Below are 19,429 nucleotides of genomic sequence, written 5' to 3'. Positions count from 1 at the left end.
CAGTGCATCGAGACTCTGTCATGTTTGCCTGGGGAAACGAGGCGCTGGCTTTGCCACCAGGCAGCCCCTTCCCCTAAAGCCCTCTCCTTTTTCATTCCTTTCACGAAGACCTTGTTCACCTGCAGGCCTCTTTCTCTGGGTTGAGACAGGGTCCAGGAAACCGTCCCAGCGCCCCCACTGGCCTCCCCCTTGTCGGCTCCCAGGTCATCCCTGCTGGGCAGCCCTGGAACCTGTAGGAAGCAGCGGGCCACGCAGTCCCAACGGGGCCTAATCTGGCTGTTGCATGCACAGCGCTGTGGATGAATGGAATCCATTGGGCGTCCAGTAACTGCTTCTCACAGGAAATACGCCAAAGCGTGTTAGAGGGGGTGGGTATGTTAGAACCATCGTTAGATTCTGTGTCTCTTTAAAGTCTAGGGTGTGAAATGATTAGTTTTGCCCAAAATACATACATGATGCTGAGCTAGAGGCAGCAGAAGACAGATTTGCTGGCATGAATTGAGTTTTCTTTTCAACAGTGATAGGTGCACATCCCAGTATGCTGGCAGGCACTTAATGGTCATCTCCCTTTGTCATAATTCAGCTAGAAAATGAAAAATCTTCAACTTTCAGTAGAAAATGTTCTCTCCTGATGTGCCTTCCAAGCCAGCTCCTAGCTAAGCAGATTCCTGGTGTTAAACTGAAAACTAAATTTTTGTGCTGGCTACAGTGGGGCTCTTATTAGCAGGTTTTGAAAGCTGGCTGAGTCCTGTTGCTAAAAATACTCTCATCACAGCTGCAGCTACTTAAAGTCAACTCATTCCATTCTCCTGCTTGGCCCCCTGGGTGCCTTGCTCTAGGCAGTATCCTGTTTTCAGGCCGATTCTGTGGCACCAGCCAAGATGATTTTCAGTGGGAGCCCTGTGCCGGCTGATCGGCCGCAGCCTGCTCCGTCGGTCTTCGGGGCTCACAAGCGGCCCGAGGACCACTCAGTTGTAAAACTGAGAGGAAGAGGAGTGTTTCTTGCCGTCTTCCACGGGGCCAGGAGGTTTCAGATTGGGGCTTAAGACACCAGACGTTCCAGATCGAGTGGGCTCGTGTCCTCGTCCCGCAGAGAGTCGCTGAGCCCCGTCTGCGAGAGGTAAGCCCTGATCCCAGCTGTTGCAGGCTTTGGGCTGAGGACGAGCTCTTCGCAGGCAGCCCCAGCCTCAGATGCACGGAGCCGGGGTGTAAAGCTTTGGTGCTCCTCATTGCATCAGTCTTGCTTCCCAGAGGACCCAAATTGACAGGGCATCTTACTCAGCTTAGATGCCAGGGCCTCCACTCCAGTCACTTCCTTACAGATGCATGATGGGCCTGCTTTCTAGCGAACCAAAGCAAACGCAGCTGTGGAAGAAAGAAATCACTTGTACTAACTGGTTTCACTCCACAGTCCCCCCTTTTTTTTACTCTTAGTATATACACTTCATTTTGAACTCACTTTTGACTTACAGAAGAGTTGGGAAAATAACGTGGTTTCCACATATCCCTCAGCGGGCTTTCCCTAATGCTAACATTTACATAACCATAGTATGAGAACTCAGAAATTAATATTGACACAGCATTTTTAGCTAAATACCTTACTGGAATTTCCCCATTTTTTCCACTCATGCCTGTTCTAGGATCCAATCCAAGATCCCACATTTCCCTTTGTCACTTGTTACAGCTTTTCTTATAGAACCTTTGACACTTTTGAATACTGATCAGTTATTCTGTCTAATACCCCTCAATGCGGATCTGTAATGTGATGATTGGAATGAAGTTGTGCATTTTGGCAAGAAAACCACAGAAATGTGCCCTTAATGCATCATGGAGTCCATGTTGATGTCTTATTCCAGGTGATACTGACTTTGATCACTTGGTTCAGTGGTTTTGACAGGGTTTCTTCAATGTAAAAAGTTTCTGTCCCTTTGTAATTGATACATTTACTGGGGGAGATACCTTGAGACGCTGCAGGGTTGTATTTTCACCCACTAATTTTGCATCTTGTCTACAGCTGTCGTAGCTGCCTGTTTTCTTCCGCATTGATTCACTGGAATTCTGCTGCGAGGAGCAGCTGTCCCTTCTCATTTTTTTAACTCATTATATCATTGTGGACTCGGATTTTGTTTCTCCTGTGGGCTATAATCCAGTACTGTCATTATTTTGCTCCTCCAATTGTTCCAGCTTTGGCCATTAGGAGCTTGATCAGATGGCCTTCCACGTTAAATCTGAGTCTCTCCACCCCCTTTCGCATGTCCTTTCTGGCACCACAAGATGCTCCACACTCATCTTGTGTTGTTGGGTCGACCACGTTTTCCACGATTAATGATTCCCTTTACTGGAGAATGGTATTTGGAAACCAGATCTGGGCACTAGATGTGCTTATTGTTACTAGGGTATCACCTCTTTTGGGCTCTTTGTGCACACACAACAAGGAAATACATGTAGTTATGTGCACACACACACACACACACACACACATCCATCCATATTCCTAATTACCTAAACGTGTCAAAAGCCATGGTTTACGCTAATGCTTTGGATTCCAGTTCAATGCCCCATGGTTCCTTTTAGCCTTTCCTCATTCGTAACTTCTTTCTCCTGTGGTAGGGAACCCAGCTCTTATTATCTACAGTCTGTTTACTTATTGTTCAGTTCCAGTGTACACTTATTTTCAGAACTGCCCATACCCATGTAGGGAACACACATCGACTGACTAGATGAGAGCATTTATGTGGTTTTGTGGGTTTTGCCTTTGGCCTTACACTATCCAGTCAAGACAGTGGTTTCCAGTTACTTGTGGTCGCCAATCCCTTCAGTGTGGTTATCTTACTCATTTGTAACATGGTTAGCTTCATCTGCTCGTGTTTTATTTCACTTTCGGCACCCTCCCCATCCTAGTTGGTTTTAATGATTTATTTTGAGGGGTGTATGAATAGTATCTGAAACGTTACTGTGTTTCTAAGCTATACAAAAAGATGCTCAGAAAAACATTCTCTCTTCACCCCTGCTAGCCTATTCCTATCCCCACCACTCCCACCAGCCCCTAGAGACAACTAGTCTCTTTAGTTTCCGGTTTAAGTCTTCCTGTACTTGTACAAATAGGCGGCTTTGCTTTTTCCACTTAATAGTCTATCTGGAAATCACTCCATAGAGTGATTAGTTCATAGATGTTTTCGTCCATGGTGCGGATGTACCGTAGCGCTAACCCATGTGTAGGCATTTAGGCTGTTCCCAATATTCTGCAGTCATCAATGAATAGCCCTACACATGTGTATATTTGTATTTTTAAAGATGTATCTTCAGGGTAGATTCCTAGAAGTGGGATTGCTGAGGAAGTTCGCGTGTCGTTTTGGAAGGTATTGCCACATTTGCCTCCAGAGATGTATCAGTCTGCATTTCCTCCAGCAGTGTATGGGGACATCCTTGCCAGCCAAGTGCAGCCATATTTTTTATTTCTACCAGTCTGAGAAGTGTATCTCAATGTTGTAATTTGCCTTTCTCTATTATGAGTGAAATTCAGCATTTTTTTCATATGTTTGAGAACATTTTAATATCTTTCAAGTGTGTGAATTTCTGTTCTTTTTCTCATTTTTCTATTAGATTTTTTATTTTCATCCCTCAACCTGTAAGGGTTATCTTTATATTAGGGATATTGACCCTTTGGTGTGTGTGCTATGAATAACTTTTTTGTGTACTTTAGTCATGCAAAATTTTATTTTTATGGAGTCACATTTATCAATGTCATTGCTTGTAGCTTTTGAGTTACATTTGGAAATATTTTCCGTACACCAAGGTTAGAGAGGAATTCACTCACGTACTCTTGTTCTAGTATGGTTTCATCTTTTACTTTTAGATTGCTGATCCATTTGGAGTTTGTTCTTATATGTGGATCTAATTTTATGTGTTTACAAAAGGCTCTCTATGGCCAGGTGTGGTGGCTCACATCTATAATCCCAGCACTTTGGGAGGCTGAGGTGGGAGGATCACTTGAGCCCAGGAATTTGAGACCAGCCTGAGCAGCACAGCAAGACCTCCTCTCTACAAAAAGAAAAATACAAAAATTTAAAGGCTCTCAACTTGTCCCAGTACCATTTATTAAAAAGTTCCTCTTTACTCCACTGAGTAAAGGGGCTAATTCTGGACTTTCTATTTTCATTCCTCATGACCATAAATTGTGAATGGCTCTCAACACTGCCCAGAGATGCAGCTGCAGCTCCCTAGTATGCTGGCTTGCTCCCTTTCAGACATAACTATTTTACTGCATCTCCTCTCCTTTCACACCTCCAAGACCACTTCCTTCTCTTCTCAGCTGGTTACTTCCTCTCACATTTTCCGCTGAGAAAACAGATGGAATCTGATGAGACCGACCTCAGCTTCGCACGTGATATCCAGGAATCTTCCCTCCAGGCACTGCCGAGGGACCGTTGGTGCCCTTATCTAAGTCCAAGCCTTCTGTGTTGTATCCTGGGTCTCATCATCTCCTTCTCAAGGTCTTCGTTTCTGTAACTATCCCCTCTTTCTGGCAGCATCAATTTCTCCCTCTCTCCTAGATCTTTCCTATCAGCATAAAAGCATGCTTTTCTATCAGCCGTTTCAAAAACAAACCAAAACAGAAAAAAACTACCACTGCCTCCTGTGTCTAAGACACTAAGGTTCATGTGAAGATCATCAGATCCCCTCTGCTTTACCTGGGGTGCTAGACATATTTGATTCTTTTCTATATGTGATACAACCTGAAAAAGATGGGGAAGCATTGACCTGCAGGGATATCAAGGATGAAGCCAGGTGCTAAAGTCATCAGTGGAGGAGAGGAAGCCACCAGAAGATCCGCAGATGATGCAACAAGGAAATGGGCCAGGAACTGTGTTCTGATAACACGTGCTTCAAAGAAGCAGGAGGATTTAGGGAGGAGGGAGGAGCAGTGATCTCAAAGTGGCAATAAGGACCCAGGGTGACACTGCCACTGCCTGGATGACTGGTACCTGGGCTATCCTTCCTTTCTAACTACTCAGCTGAGCTAAGACTCTCAGAAACAGGGAGCCTGGCACTTAGTGGGGGGAATGTAGTCATGTTGATTGAACTAAGTCAACGACACGCCTCCAGAGCAGCTGTCTGTTTCACAGTGCATGGAATTTAGTGGACTCGTTCTTAAGCCTTTCTAAGAAAATCTGCCCCTTTTGGCTTCCTGTCCCATGATGCAGTCCAGGCTCACAAATTAGAGTCCACTGACAGGCCTGCTCCCCTGGCCCTGCCTCAGAACCAGTCTTGCCCCCTCATGCCACATTTTGGCTGCCCCTCCCCTGACCCTGCCCTATGATATTCTGTTTCTGGCCATATTAAAATAACAGCAACCAGGTGTATTCTTTCACTTAAAAGAATCCAACAAAATATAAGAGGCCTTGGACAACGGGCAGTGCAGGACAGTGATCGCTCAGAGACTAGAAATAAACCAGATGAAACTGAGGAGTGCCCCAGCTCACCGCCTGGAGGGTTTGCAAACCACAGGACAGAGTCAGGTGGTCTTGCCAAGTAGAGGAGATGGAGTTTGGGGTTCAGGGAGTCTGAGGCATCTAGAATTTGTGGGGGCACAGTACTGGGGAGGGGGAAGCTGGACAGAGATTCCCCCAAGTCTTTGGCTGAGTACTGGCCTGTACGTGCATGTGAGGAAACCACAGAGTCAAGGAAAAGAGCCAACAGAAAAAGCAGGCGGGACAATTCTCAGCGCTTACCCAGGGCCAGGAATCATCTGCGTTCCCACCAGAGAGATTATTAGGTGATTATTAACTAGATTATTAATGCTGTGTGTGTTTGGTGGTGAGACCACCATACACAGCATTCGGAGAATCTTAAAAAGGCATCACCACAGGAGCAGGACTGAAAAAATCCTCAGAAGGCATTGCCCTGGGAGCAGGGCCGAATGAGCCCTCACTACATGCTGCTCTACACCTGCCCTAACATAGCAGAAGAGTGAGACTCAGAAGGACTGAGCTGATTCCAAGTAACCATGCTCCAGGACAAAGCACAAACTATTTAAAGGAAGACAACAAAATCCAGCATCCAACAACATAAAATTCACCATGTCTAGCATCCAACAAAAAATTACCACACATGTAGAAAAACAAGAACATACAATCTATAATGGGAGGCAGATGGAGGCAGAGAGGAACAAATGGACCCAGAATGACACAAATGACAGAATTAGCAGGTCAGGATGTTAAAACAGCTATTACAATATACTCCACGTGTCAGAATATATCAACACAATGATGAAATGGGAGATATTTAAAAGACCCCAACAGAACCTTTAGAGATTAAAAAGACCTGTAGTAAAAGATGCATTGGGCCAGGCCTGATAGCTCACGCCTCTAATCCCAGCACTTTAGGAGGCTGAGGTGGGCAGATCACTTGAGGTCAGTTTGAGACCAGCCTGGGCAACATGACGAAAACCCATCTCTATTAAAAACACAAAAATTAGCCAGGCATGCTGGTGCATGCCTGTAATCCCAGCTACTTGGAAAGCTGAGGCAGGAGATTCACTTGAACCTGGGAGGCGGAGGTTGCAATGAGCCAAGATCACGCCAGTACACTCCAGCCTGGGTGACAGAGCAAGACTCTGGTTTTGTTTTGTTTTTTGTTTGTTTTTTTGTTTTTTTAAAAGGATGCACTGAATGGAATTACTATAGATTAGACAAACACTACAAAGGAAAACAGCAATAGAAACTATCCAAAATAAAACAGAAGACAATAAAAAATGAATATAAATGAGCTATGTAATTGCAGGGAAATAATGAAGAAAAAGGTTTCAAAGAAGCAATGGCTAAAATTTGTCCAAATTAGATGAAACTCTACAAATCCACAGATCCAAGAAATGATGAGCCCCAAACAGAAATATGCAGAAAGCCACACCAAGGCCACACCAAGGCCCCTCAGAATCACGCCGCCAGTTCTGCACCGCGCCGTGTTCTGGGCTTTCTGAGATTCTGCATTTGTCTGTTCAGCATCCCTTCATCACAGGGCCAATTGTATTAACTCTTTCTTATTGCAGTAACTGGTTCTTGTCTTCTGTATTCCTGATGCTCTGGCTTTGTGGGCCTTGCTGACTGAGGAGAGACTGCCGCTCCCAGGACTAGCCTGTTTTCCCTGCCCTGCCTTCCCTTTCCCACGGAAACACGACGAAGGCTCTGGCCTGAGTGTGCCCCTGGCTCCCTTCTGCCTCCTGACCAACGCTGGTGCATCCCCTGTGTGGCCCTGTGGGGCCTGGTGTGCTCCCTTCTCTTGGGAATTACAAGTAGTAAAACTTCTTGCAATGACATCAGGAAGAAGCAATGTCTCCAGTTGTCATGCATCACCTCTATAAATTCAAATCCCGTGAGTACAAATCGAGACACCTCGTAAGGTCTCCACTCCTCCAACCAAGCCTCTCCAAAACTGTGACTACCATTCTTCACTTCCGTGCCCATCAACTCGCTATTGCTCCAAGACTTTCAGTAGCTTCCCACTGTCCATCAAATCATGTCCAGATCACTTAAACGTGGACTTCAGCGTTGCCTAGAACCTAGCCTCAAACTAGTACCGCAGCATCTTCCCACAGCTCCCATTTACATTTCCTTCACGCCAGGCACCAGACTATGCAGTTCCCTGTCTACACAGTCCCCGTTTCCAGCCTCTAGGCCTTCGCTCACACTGAACAGTGCTCTTTGAAAAGAACCATCCACTGCCATATCACTAAATCCCAGTCTTCTTTCAGATGCTAAGGAAATGTCATCTCCTCCAGATGTTTTCTTAGCCACTTGTCATATATTTCCCTCTGTGGGGCATCATGTGTTCTACCACATCTCTACTCTGGCATAGGTCTTTTTTAAAAATTATCATTTCTCCTGAGACAGGGTTTGGCTCCAATGTCCAGCAACACAATCTCAGCTCACTGTAACCTCCACCTCCCAGGCTCAAGCCATTCTCCCACCTCAGCCTCCCAAGTAGCCGGGACTACAGGCGCATGCTACTGCGCCTGGCTAATGTTTGTAATTTTTCGTTACAGATGGGGTTTCACCATGTTCGGCCTAGGCTGGTCTCGAACTCCTGGGCTCAAGCAATCTGCCCACCTCAGCCTTCCAAAGTGCTGGGATTACAGGTGTGGGCCACTGCGCCCAGCCCTGGCATAGGTCATATCCCACTAGGTTCTAAGCACCTTGAGGACAGGGGCCATGTCATGTTATCCCATCACCTCTTGGTATCACTGGGTGTTCTGGCAGGTTACGGATGGATAGATGGCAAGTAGCCCATGTTCCTTATTCGGGATAGTGAAATGGTGATGAACGATAACCCAGTGTTTTCCAAAGGTGTGAGAACGTCTCCCCCAGGTTGTGGTAAGGACCCCCTGCCTCCTCACTGGCACTGTGGTGGCAGTCTCTCTCTAAGTTTTGAGCAGGAATGGGAAGGGGTACAGGTCACAGGTTGCAGCTGCACTTCGTCACCACACTGGTCCTTCCAGGGGCAGTGGGGTCTGATTGGCAGTGCACGAGCAAGGAGGCTGCCTTTTCTCGCGGCAGCTCCACTGTACCAAACTTGGAGAACGGGCAAACTGGATGCCATCCACACTCTCCAAGCCCGGTTCCCCTGCCTGGCCTGAGACCAGCCATACCCTGTCTCTGGAAATAAGCTTGGAAGAGCTGTCCCAAGGCGTTAAGTGCTGGGAAGGAAGCAGCTAAGGGAGGCTCCTTTCCTGACAGTCTCTGTTTCTCAAAGTCAAGGTGTTGGGAAGAAAGCTGAGGCAGTGCTTGCATGTCTGACATAATGTCCTCTGGAATGTGTCTAGACTTCCTGGCTCCTTACTTCTAGCCCTCCTCGGCTCCTAGATCAATTGTATTCCCATTATCTCAAGTAGCAGAACACGTTCCTTATAAATGCTAGACCAGCACAGCTGTAGATCACGTGCCTGCCCTTTTGACCTCCACATTCTCACCGCCTGTTTCTTTGTTGGACTACCAATAAATAGCATGGGCTCCCAGAGCTCGGAGCCTTGGCAGCCTCCACGATCGCGATGGCCCCTTAGTCCCACTTTACTTCTCAAACTTTTTCTCAATCCTTTGACTCTGCTGGACTTCGTGGCCCCCACAACCTGGTGTTGGGTCTGATCACCCCAACACAAGGGGCCTGGTTCACTGGCTCAGAGGCTAAATCCAGTTGATTCTCCACCAAGAAAATGGGCAGGTAAATGCTGATTCTACAGTTACTGCGATTCAGGCAATGGATCTAACTTTTCCTATTGCGAGGCCAGTACCCCAAGTGGGCCAGTAGAAATTTTCTCTGCTGTCCCCTCCTGAAGCCCTGCCTTGGGAGACCTTAAGCATCCCCCACATTCTGTGAGCCTGGATCATGCCATAGGGGCCCTACCCCAAGCCCACAGTGGACTGTCAAGCAGGTGGCAGAGCAGAAAGGGATTAAGAGCCCAGGCTCCCAAACACCCCCATTTACCAGCTGTGTAGTCGTAAGCAGCTTGCTTTTTCCATCTGTAAATTGGGGATAGAAGTGCCTGCGTCGTGGGGAGGTAGTGAGGGTACAGTGGATGAGCATATAAAGCTTAGAGCACTGTGGCATCCAGAAGGCACCATGGCTTATATGATTGTTGTCGCTCCTGGGGCTGCAGCCCAGTCTTCCCCAAAGAGGAAATGGTCATGGCTCTTTGGGCCTTTCCCACAGCTGAGCCCAGGCTTCCGCTGTCTCAAGTGTTTTTTCTTAGTTCTGAGTCTCGTTTTATCTCCCAGATCTCGGCCTCATAGCTCACTGCAACCTCTGCCTCCCAGGCTCAAGCTATTCCCGTGCCACAGCCTCCCAAGTAACCAGGACTACAGGCCCAAACCACCAGGCCCAGCTAATTTTTGTATTTTTAGTAGAGAGGGGGTTTCACCCTATTGGCCAGGCTGGTCTCGAACTCCTAACCTCAAGTGATCCATCCACCTTGGTCTCCCAAAGTGCTGGGACTACAGGCGTGAGCCACTGTGCCTGGCCCCAAGTGGCTCTTAATTCCATGACTTCAGGCACATCTCCTCCCACCCCTCCCCTCCACAGTCCCCCCACTGCAGCGCAGAAGGCCTTGCATGGCGGGGCCTTGACCGTCCTCCCAACATGCTCCTAGGCCGGGCCACACCTTCCTCACCTCTGCTGGGCAGTGGCGGTTCTGGGTGACCCTGAGGTGTCTGCTTAGTCCCTGCAGCTTTGTCTCTCGAGAGTAAAATTAAAGCATCATTTGCTCGACAATGGAGATTCTTTGGGCTTCAACATTCAGCACTACAGTTCAACCAAAAAGACTGGAGACTAGATAGCAAACCTATTTCTCTAAAATATTCACTCCCCAAAGACACTGAAAACATAGCAAAATGTGGAATAGGAAGTATCGTGGTATTTCTTATACCCCTAATAAAGCAGCATTAAAGCCTGTATACAGATCAATCAGCGATCAGTCATCCCTAGCGCACTGGTTACCACTTTGTCCTGCACCTGTCCGAGTAACCTTGGGCACAGTACAAGCCCCAAGTTGGTGGCCAGGTGCAGGGGACAGGCAGTCCTCACTCCTGACAGACACCATTATCTTCCCCAGCAGCATCCCACATCTTTTAATGCTAAATTATCAATCCCCAAATTTTAAAAGGTTGGGGGAGGTGCAGTGGCTCACGTCTGTAATCCTAGCACTTAGGGAGGCTGAGGTGGGCAGATTATCTGAGGTCAGGAGTTCGAGATCAGCCTGGCCAACATGGCTAAACCCCATCTCTACTAAAAATGCAAAAATCAGCCAGGCATGGTGATATGTGATAGTAATCCCAGCTATTCAGGAGGCTGAGGCATGAGAATCGCTTGAACCCGGGAGGTGGAGGTTGCAGCGAGCCAAGATGGCACCACAGCACTCCAGCCCAGGGGAAAGAGTAAGACTGTCTCCAAAAAAAATTAAATAAAAAGGGAGAATCAATTTTCCTTCACAGAAGAAATGATTTTATTCCATTTGAGAAAAGTAAAGGATACATTCTTTGTCTGACAAAAGTGATTTTGTCATGGAACTCCAAGGCCTGCCTGGTGAAGTGACAGTGACAGATGTTAGAGGAACCTGTGGCCCTCAGTGACACAGACAGCACCGACATTTGGCTGGAAAAGCACTTGCATAATCAAAACATTTCCTATTGCAGAGATTCAGAAGTTCTTTTTATCCTGAAGATCGTTCTGGTCGCTAATTTAAGACTGAAGATGATTTAATTTGCTAATGGAACCCAGGCCAGTTTTTTCACACAACTGAAAGAAGAGAAACTGGAAATCACTCTTACTTGGTGAGACCTTTGAAACTGTTCCCCAGGCCTCACGCGTCAAAGGCCATCACTGTCCCTCCACCCAGCATCTGGGCAGTGTCTGCCTCCTGTCCAGAACTCTTGGAGGCCAGGCCAGCAGCCACCTCAGCCCCTCCCACCCCTCCATGCCACAGGGCAGCACCAACTCCCAAGCAGTAGCAGGCTCTGCCCAGCAGTCCCCAGCCCATCCACAGCACCACTGCTGCCTTGGCAGCGAGAAGGGCTGGGAAAACTGCAAGCTCTTTCCTCCCTCAGGTGTTCTGATCGCCTTTTACAACAAGGGTCGCCTCTAGCCCCTCCATCAAGCCTTTGGTCCTGGAACATTGTGAGTTACATTGTATATAGCGTTATTCTAAGGGCATCACCCAGAGAAAAAGGACTAAGCGGCCTTCTCACTCTGGAGCTCCGAAGAACTGAGCCAGGGAAGCAGCAGCGGGAGCGCCCTGTGTTAGGTGTGCACAGGGGCTGCGGCTCTCAGCACAGGCCTGATGACTGCCCAGCTTCAGACGCCAACCATGGTGGAGCCACAGTGACAGGCACTCATCCTCCTCTCCAAACACTGGCCAGCAAGAGCTCCTTCCAAGGAGGACAAGTGGGAGAATCCAGAGAGCCACACTGTGGGACGGCTCCTGCGGAACTGGGCACAGCCTGTGTGTCACACTAAGCAGCTCTAAAAGGACAGGAGCAGGACTGCCCTTTATTCAACAGTGCAGCAGTTTGGGTCCAGGGCTTTTTCAACTCTAGAAATGGCATTGCCTCAAAAAGGCTAACTGAGGGGGCCAATATGAAGTAGGCTTGTTACAACTGTAACTATCACTCTCTAAAACAGGGTGGCATGCCAAGACCATTCCACAGCACCTTTGCCGGGAGACAGAGAACACTCCTTCTCAGAGCCAATCCCCGTTCCACAGCAGTGAGGATACAGAGAGAGCCAGGCGACCCGTGCAGATGCCACTGGCTCTCACACTGCAGGTCCCTTGACAGAGGCCATTTCTTTCCCTCCAAGCACGTCCAACTTGGGGGTCCACACAGTGCTGCTATGAACTGGCCAGTCCACTAAATGTCACACGGAAATGGCTCTCTTGCTGCACCTCTCTGGATAGAGGCCGAGGTCGCTGCTGTTTTAGATCCTGCCGGCTTAGACTGGGTAAGGGCATGCCCAGGCCAGTGCAATTGAGAGTACTGCAGTGACTTCTGAAAAGTGTCCATCCTTCCCCGGAAGCAAAATGCAGCACCCCTAGGACATCGCCAATGACAGCTGAGGCACATCAACAGCCAATTGCTAAAGCTGGGCTGATTCTTTAAAAACAAAGCTTAGTTCCCTGCCTGGGTGGTCTGACTGAACTGGCTGTCTGCAGAAGTGACGGTTGGCACTGCCACTGCTAGTCTGGGGGCTTGCCCTGGAATTGTACCCATTGCCATCGAGCCATTGGGGATGACAGTTGTGTTCAAGCTATCAGGGGTCTCACCACTAGCTTGTATTTTAAAATAGACCAAATAAAAGATAGGCAAGACAATACCAATTAGAAGCATGATGAAAACAGCATTCCACCACTGAATGCCACAATCTGCACCATCCATTGGCGTCTTCGGAGGTGCCGGGAGCAGTGGCTGATGGGAGGTGTCTATGCAGTAACTTTCATGTAAAAAGATTTCTGACTGCACTGCACGCTCAATATTCTGGTCAATCCCCTTAAAGAAATCCATCAGTTGGCTGGCCTGGGCATCGGTGTCTGCGCCTGCTCTGTCTGCATCTGGCAGTTCCACAGTCACTGTGGTCTCAGAAGATGGGCTCAGAAGGGGTTTTAGTTCTTGGTGGGTCTCTGTTAGGATCCCATGGTTTTTCACTGGAATCTTAATAGATTTCAAAGCATATAAGTCTTGTTCTCTGATGAAGTTGTTGACTTTCTTGATATCTGCAACCTAGGAAGGCATGAAGATAAACATCATAAAATATGTGGAGCTCCTTAAAAATAACATTCCAAAAAGTGGCTCTTAATCTTTCTGGGTGATGATTCAAGCCCACTTCACTTACGAATCTGATGAAGACTGGAAAACTGCAGCTGTACACAAAGTTAGTTTAGGCTGAAATTTTGTTTTTTTGGCTTTCACTCAACCTCAATATATAGTTTAGTAATCAGATATTCCTAAAGATTTATAGGTTTGAACAATTTAAGATCAGTTCTGAGAAACAGTTCTTAAACTGTTTAAAGTGTGACTGCAACAAAATGCTTTGGACGAAACCACCACGGCACTAAAAGGAATGTTGCAGCCTTTTCCACCTTTAACTTTTGAGGCAATAGTGCCCCCATCTGCCTGCCTTCCCCCTCATGCCAGAACTAAGTAGCTGCCAGATGTTAGCATTCACCAAACACACAGCCTCAGCCAGCTCTGCAGACACACTCAAAATCCAGTTTACCTGTAATAAAGTTGAGACAGATGCCCTCGGCATTCTCTTCCCCAGAAACACTGTGGGGCATATAAACTTGTTAAATAAAAGTGACTTACAGTTACTGTACTGAACTGTCAGGAAAAAGGAATAATGCTGCGAGTTTTATCAAGTAACAAAGTTCATGACAAAGTCCTCTCATAATCAAACACGAAGATTTAAGAAGCAGGGGGAAATGTAAGTCAAAGGGTAACCCCTCCCTCACACTAACATTTGAAAACTTTCCAAAAGCATCAGAGATGAACTCTAACTTTTTAACACTTAAGTCCACTTAAACTAGAAAGCGAATACAGCCAACAGCTCTCGTTCAAATCAATCATTTCCATTATTCGGCAACTGCTGTCATTGTAACTGAATTGGGGTAGGGGACATTTTTAATTTACTATGTCCTGAATCTAATGCATGAGACCCTTGAGGTCTTTCTGTCTCTGCCTTTAATACATTAAGAGCAAATTTATTTTCTTCAAATAGGAAAACTGATCACTTATCAAAGGCTTTATATATTCTTTACAGATTTAGACATCACCATACCAAGAAGCCTACTCCATTCCAGTCTTTGTGGGACAGGCTTCATTTTTAAGCCCGTGTTCTGTAAGCCACACGGTATGCCTGCAGAAGCTGCTTATCGGAGCCAAATATAAATGTCAGTACAAGTTAAAGACCACCATGTGTCCCCAGAGACCAACCTGTTTATTTCCCTGAAAGACCACAACACCCCACACAACATGTTTTAGACATTTGGACCTTGTTAGATAAGACACTTGTAGGAGAAAGAGATTTTTTAAATTAAGTAGCTTACATACCCTTAGAGAAGGCCATAGAAATTTTTAGCACGGTGTTAGCAAAGTGAAATAGTTACAATCTAGGAGAAAATGCAGCAATTCTAGAAATACTTTCCTACTTACTTGGCCATTGTTAATCACTCTGAATGCTAAAAACATAATTAGAGAAAAACAGGGTTATATAGATACACAGCATACAAAAGATCATGCAGTTCTAAAAGAGAAGGTAAAACTTTACCAGTCAAGTACGCTACCACCAAGAAAGGTACAGAAAAATAAAAGCAACAAGAAAGGCAAGCAGACCATAGAAACCTGGGATTAAATTCTGCCTGATACCTCCAGCCCCATTCGGTCTAAAATAAAATGTGCTCGAAAGAAGAAAAAAGGTTTCAGAATTTCAGTGTGGAGGAAACAGGAAAAGAAGTTCCCTGCAGAGAAGGAAATGCACCAACCCTCCCTCTTTGGGGGCCAGGCTTCCGAACTAAAGGTACTCCCACCTGCATTCCAATTCTGGCTAAACAGGGGAGTCCTTGGCTGCTACAGCAGGCCTCTCCTGACGGCCTGGCAGGATTAAGAAGGGCGGCAAGGGCACCCACCCTGCAGTGAGTTCCCCGTGTTCCTTGAAACGGAGTGGGGCAGAGCCCCTGAGGGGTGTCTTACTTTGCAGCCATACTGCAGAGCCAGCTTGTTAAGGCTGTCCTCCTGGGCCAGCTCCCGCTGCAGCAGCACCACGTCACCTGCTCCCGCCTGGTGAGGCTGGTGGACACCGCTCTTCTGGCGCTCCTTGCCCCGGGGCCGCAAAACCACACGATGAGACTCTTCTTCAGAAGAGTCCCCCGAGGCCCCACTGCCATCCTTAAACATGTATACGTGGCTGGTCGGAGTCCCACAGACAACAGCTGGGCCTTGGAAGGTCTTGGTTAACAATTCCGTGTGCCTCATTTTCTTCACTGAAAACCAAGCCCGAGGGTTAATTCCACAGAAGACATAATCATCCCTCCACCGCCTAGTTTAAAAGACAAGTGTCTGGTTGGTAGAGAGTATTCCTTTTCCTAATCACTGCAAATACTCAACAAATATCATCAGTAGAAAAAAAAGAATGTGCTTATGCTGGCTGAGATGGAAGAAGATAGGCAGAATAAAAACCATGTTTTTTCTAATTGCATACGCTTTGTGCAGAAAACAAACCCTGCCCCTATTCCTCATCCATAGCTGTCTCCCCCAAACCCACATATGTAAAGAAACAACTACTTTTGGTCTCAGAGTAGTAAGTTGAGATCCTGGCAATGGAAAGTAAGGGCTGCTGCCAGCCACCATGCACGCGGAATCTTCAACTCAGAACCTTTGCACAATAATTTTGTATTCAATATTTTACACATTGCAAAGTATCTTCACTAAGAAGGTCAACGCTAAGGACTCTTGCTTAGAACTATGGGACTAAACTGCTCTTATTTTGACCCAGTTTAAGTCATAGTATGTGGGGCAAGCTAGGGGGAAAATAAATGCCTGTCAGCCGGAGAAAACCGTCCAGTTTGCTCACGGGTCACTTTGCATTCATTACATCCCCACGTCTGGTTTTTATTTTCACCTGAGTCAACAGCCAAAGCCACAATACCCTTGTTCCTCTCTCCAAATTGTACGAGTGAGATTCCAGAAACGCAATCTCCAACACGCTAACAACTTCAGAAAAAGTTGGCTTCGAAGCCACAGGGGAGCAGCCCATACGGGGACAGCCTGTGGCCCCAGCTCGACCCCCTACTCCCCGCCCACGCCTTCGAGGGTCACAGGCCCACACCCCGCTCCGCGCACTCCTGAGCCTGCCCAGAGCAGGGAGGTGGACGGCGGTGCCCGAGGGGTTGAAGGTCATCTGCAGGACCACGGCGGTAGCCCGGGGACGGGGCCAGCCTTCGCGTCCCAGCTCAGGGGCTGCAGCAGCTCTCAGGCCCGCTTTCCTCCGAGTCCCTTCTGCGAAAACATGGGGCACCTCAACAGGAGTTGACAGGAAAATGGGGAGCGGCCCGGCCCTAGGGCTCCACGGGCGGGGCCCTAACATTCCATAAGGCAGAACCTCTGACCTCTGACCCCCAACCCTAGCCACCTGGGGCCAGCCCTCGACAGTCGCGGTCACCGCCCCTCCAGCAGGAGGGTCCCCCTAGGAGCCCCGGCCCGCCCGCGAACCCACGAGCGAGGCCAGGCCGCCGTACCGCCATGAGCCCGCGCGGCTCCCTAGCCAGACCGCGGCCCCCTCCTCCAGGCCCCGATACCTCAGCGCCCAGGCTCCGCCGCGACCGGCGACCGGCGACCCGCGACCCACGACCCACGACCCGCCGCCGCCGCCGCGCCTGCGGATTGGCTATGAACAGCAGCAGGGCCCTCCTGGGGGCGGGACTGGGGAGGCAGCCAATGAAGTCAGCGGTGGGCGGGGACTGGAGCGAGCCTGGCTGCGCGGAGAGCTCATCCCGGGACCACAGGGCCCGGGGCGGGGCTTGCGGCGGGGCTCGGGGCGGGGTCAGGGTTCCACACCCCGGACGTGGCGCTCGCCCCGCCCACCCGCCTACCAGGTCCACCCCCGCGGGCCCTGGCTTGTTTTCGCGTCTGTTCGGAGTATTAAAGCACCGCAGCTCCTCCCTCCCAAAGTGCTTGGCTTTCTGCTGAGTCGCAGCTTTCTCGCCCGTAAAGAGGCCTTTGACCCCGCTTGTGGGTAATGATCTGTAGCTGTGACTGGGGTGGATTCCAGTAGCCTGGGGTCCCCTGAGCCCTCCTGCGGGGAAGGGCTGGGCTCAGATGGGCGAGGGGTCTTTCTGCGGCGGGATCTGCACTCCTGGGCTTTTGAGGGCCGCACCAGGGGGAGGCATTGCCCCACCCCGAGAAGAAAACAGAAATCCACGAGTGTAAAACATGGATCCGGACAACAGGGACCAAGAAAACTTAAATCATGTTTATCAAATGTCAGGTGGCCGAGGATTTCTTAAGATTAAAAGTGATGGAACAATTCTCACACACTGGCCGGGCGCGGTGGCTCACGCCTGTAATCCCAGCACTTTGGGAGGCCGAGGCTGGCGGATCACGAGGTCAGGAGTTCGAGACCATCCTGGCCAAGATGGTGAAACCCCGTCCCTACTAAAAATAAAACAAAATAAAAATTAGCCGGGCGTGGTGGCGGGCGCCTGTAATCCCAGCTACTCGGGAGGCTAAGACAGAATTGCTTGAACCCGGAGGCGGAGGTTGCAGTGAGCCCAGATCGTGCCACTGCACTCCAGCCTGGGCAACAGAGGGAGACTCCATCTCAAAAACAAACAAAACCTCGCACACTAAGGCACAAAGTTTAGAGCTTCTATTTAAAAAGGAAAATCAAAATTAAAAAGCAGATAACCTTGGGAAAATAAACACAACAAAGGATTAAAATCCTTCGTGAGAGAGACTTCATATCAATAGGAAAGATGCTAAGACCTCAGCAGGTCTGAAGGAGACCTACTCTCCCTCAGAGAGAACAGGAGCAGATAATTCAGCAAACAATGCAAATGGTCAACAGGTTGAAAATGTTTTTAACCCTCACTTGCAATCGGATTAAACAACAAAGCAAACATTAAAACAAGATCTCACAAACCTTTTCCCACTGATAGGATTTGACTGTGTCCACACCCAAAACTCATCTTGAATGGTAGCTCCCACAGTTTCCACTTGCTGTGGGAGGGACCCGGTGGGAGGTGATTGAATCATGGGAGCAGGTGTTTTCTGTGCTATTCTCCAGATAGTGAATGAGTCTCACTAGATCTGATGGTTTTATACAGGGAAGTTGCCCTGCACAAGCTCTCTTCTTCCATCTGCAGCCATGTGAGACGCACCTTTCACCTTCAGCCATTATTGTGAGGCCTCCCCAGCCACATGGAACTGTGAGTCCATTAAACCTCTTTCTTTTGCCCAGTCTCGGGTATGTGTTTATCAGCAGCGTGAAAACGGACTAATACACCCACTTAAACTAAAAGTCAAATTGTTAATCTTGGTAGACAAAGCCCAAAATGGTCTGGACTCCAGGACTTACCCTCCCCTAACCCCCAGGGTTCGCAGGACTCTGGCCTTGGAATGAGAGTAACATCATCAGCTTCCCTGGTTCTGATGTTTTTGGACCTGCACTGAACCATATTATCTGCATCCCAGGGTCTCCAGCTTGCAGACCCCCCTGTCCCGGGACTTCCAGTCTCCATAATTGCGTGAGCCAATTCTAATCTCCTCTCTCTCACTCGCTCTCTCTCTGTCTCTCTCTAGGTAGATATAGATATATACAGCTGTAGATAGATGGATAGATAATAGATATCTCCTATCGATCAATAGATGATCGATAGATAGACAGATATCTCCTATTGGTAGGTAGATAGACAGACAGACAGATAGATTAGATAGCTCCTATCAGTTCTGTCTCTCTAGAGGACCTGTCTATCTGTAGATAGATAGGTATCTCCTATCGGTTCTGTCTCTCTGGAGAACCTGACTAATACAGGCTTCAAGGCTCCTTCTCTCAAGCTGCTCGCATTACTGGACTGTCTGAGCCTCAGGCCTCCAAGTAAGTCATCTTCCCAGTGAGTTCTCCCCTGTCCACTGGGTATATGTAGGTGCTCCCTTAGTGCTCTGTGAGAACACGGTTTCTTCATAGTACTTCCCAGTTCATTTACTTGTCATTTATTGCCAGAATCCTCCTGTCCCCATACAGCTTCCAGGGCCCAGCTGAGTGGCGGCGTCTAGAGGTGCTCATTCAATATGGGCTCATTAGGAGAGCTGTTCTGATGACCTGACCCAGGATACGGGAAGGAAAACCAAAATTAAAAAGCATATTATCTGGGGAAAATAAATGCATTCCGACAAAG

General features: G+C 48.2%; 1 protein-coding gene across 4 annotated transcripts; it reads right to left on the bottom strand.

The window, feature by feature from the left end:
- Positions 1-10,975: 10,975 nt before the first annotated feature.
- Positions 10,976-16,977, bottom strand: LYSMD4 (LysM domain containing 4). 4 transcript variants are annotated; one of them, XM_032175789.2, is made up of 4 exons: positions 15,228-15,421; positions 14,871-14,935; positions 14,691-14,716; positions 10,976-13,259 (listed from the first exon to the last, which is right to left on the bottom strand). In XM_032175789.2, the coding sequence occupies exons 1-4, from the start codon at positions 15,419-15,421 to the stop codon at positions 12,651-12,653; spliced, it is 894 nt and encodes a 297-aa protein (XP_032031680.1). In that variant the 3' UTR covers positions 10,976-12,650. The 4 variants fall into 4 exon arrangements, with proteins under 4 accessions (XP_032031680.1, XP_032031677.1, XP_032031678.1 ...); XM_032175786.2 differs by lacking the exons at positions 14,691-14,716; positions 14,871-14,935 and adding an exon at positions 16,832-16,977 and having other exon boundaries at positions 15,228-15,517; XM_032175787.2 differs by lacking the exons at positions 14,691-14,716; positions 14,871-14,935 and adding an exon at positions 16,772-16,859 and having other exon boundaries at positions 15,228-15,517.
- Positions 16,978-19,429: the final 2,452 nt, after the last annotated feature.

The sequence above is a fragment of the Hylobates moloch genome, unplaced genomic scaffold (assembly GCF_009828535.3).
Source record: "Hylobates moloch isolate HMO894 unplaced genomic scaffold, HMol_V3 SCAFFOLD_14, whole genome shotgun sequence".
NCBI lineage: Eukaryota > Metazoa > Chordata > Mammalia > Primates > Hylobatidae > Hylobates > Hylobates moloch.
Note: the sequence above shows the minus strand (reverse complement) of the source record. Positions and strands in the feature narration are given on the sequence as shown.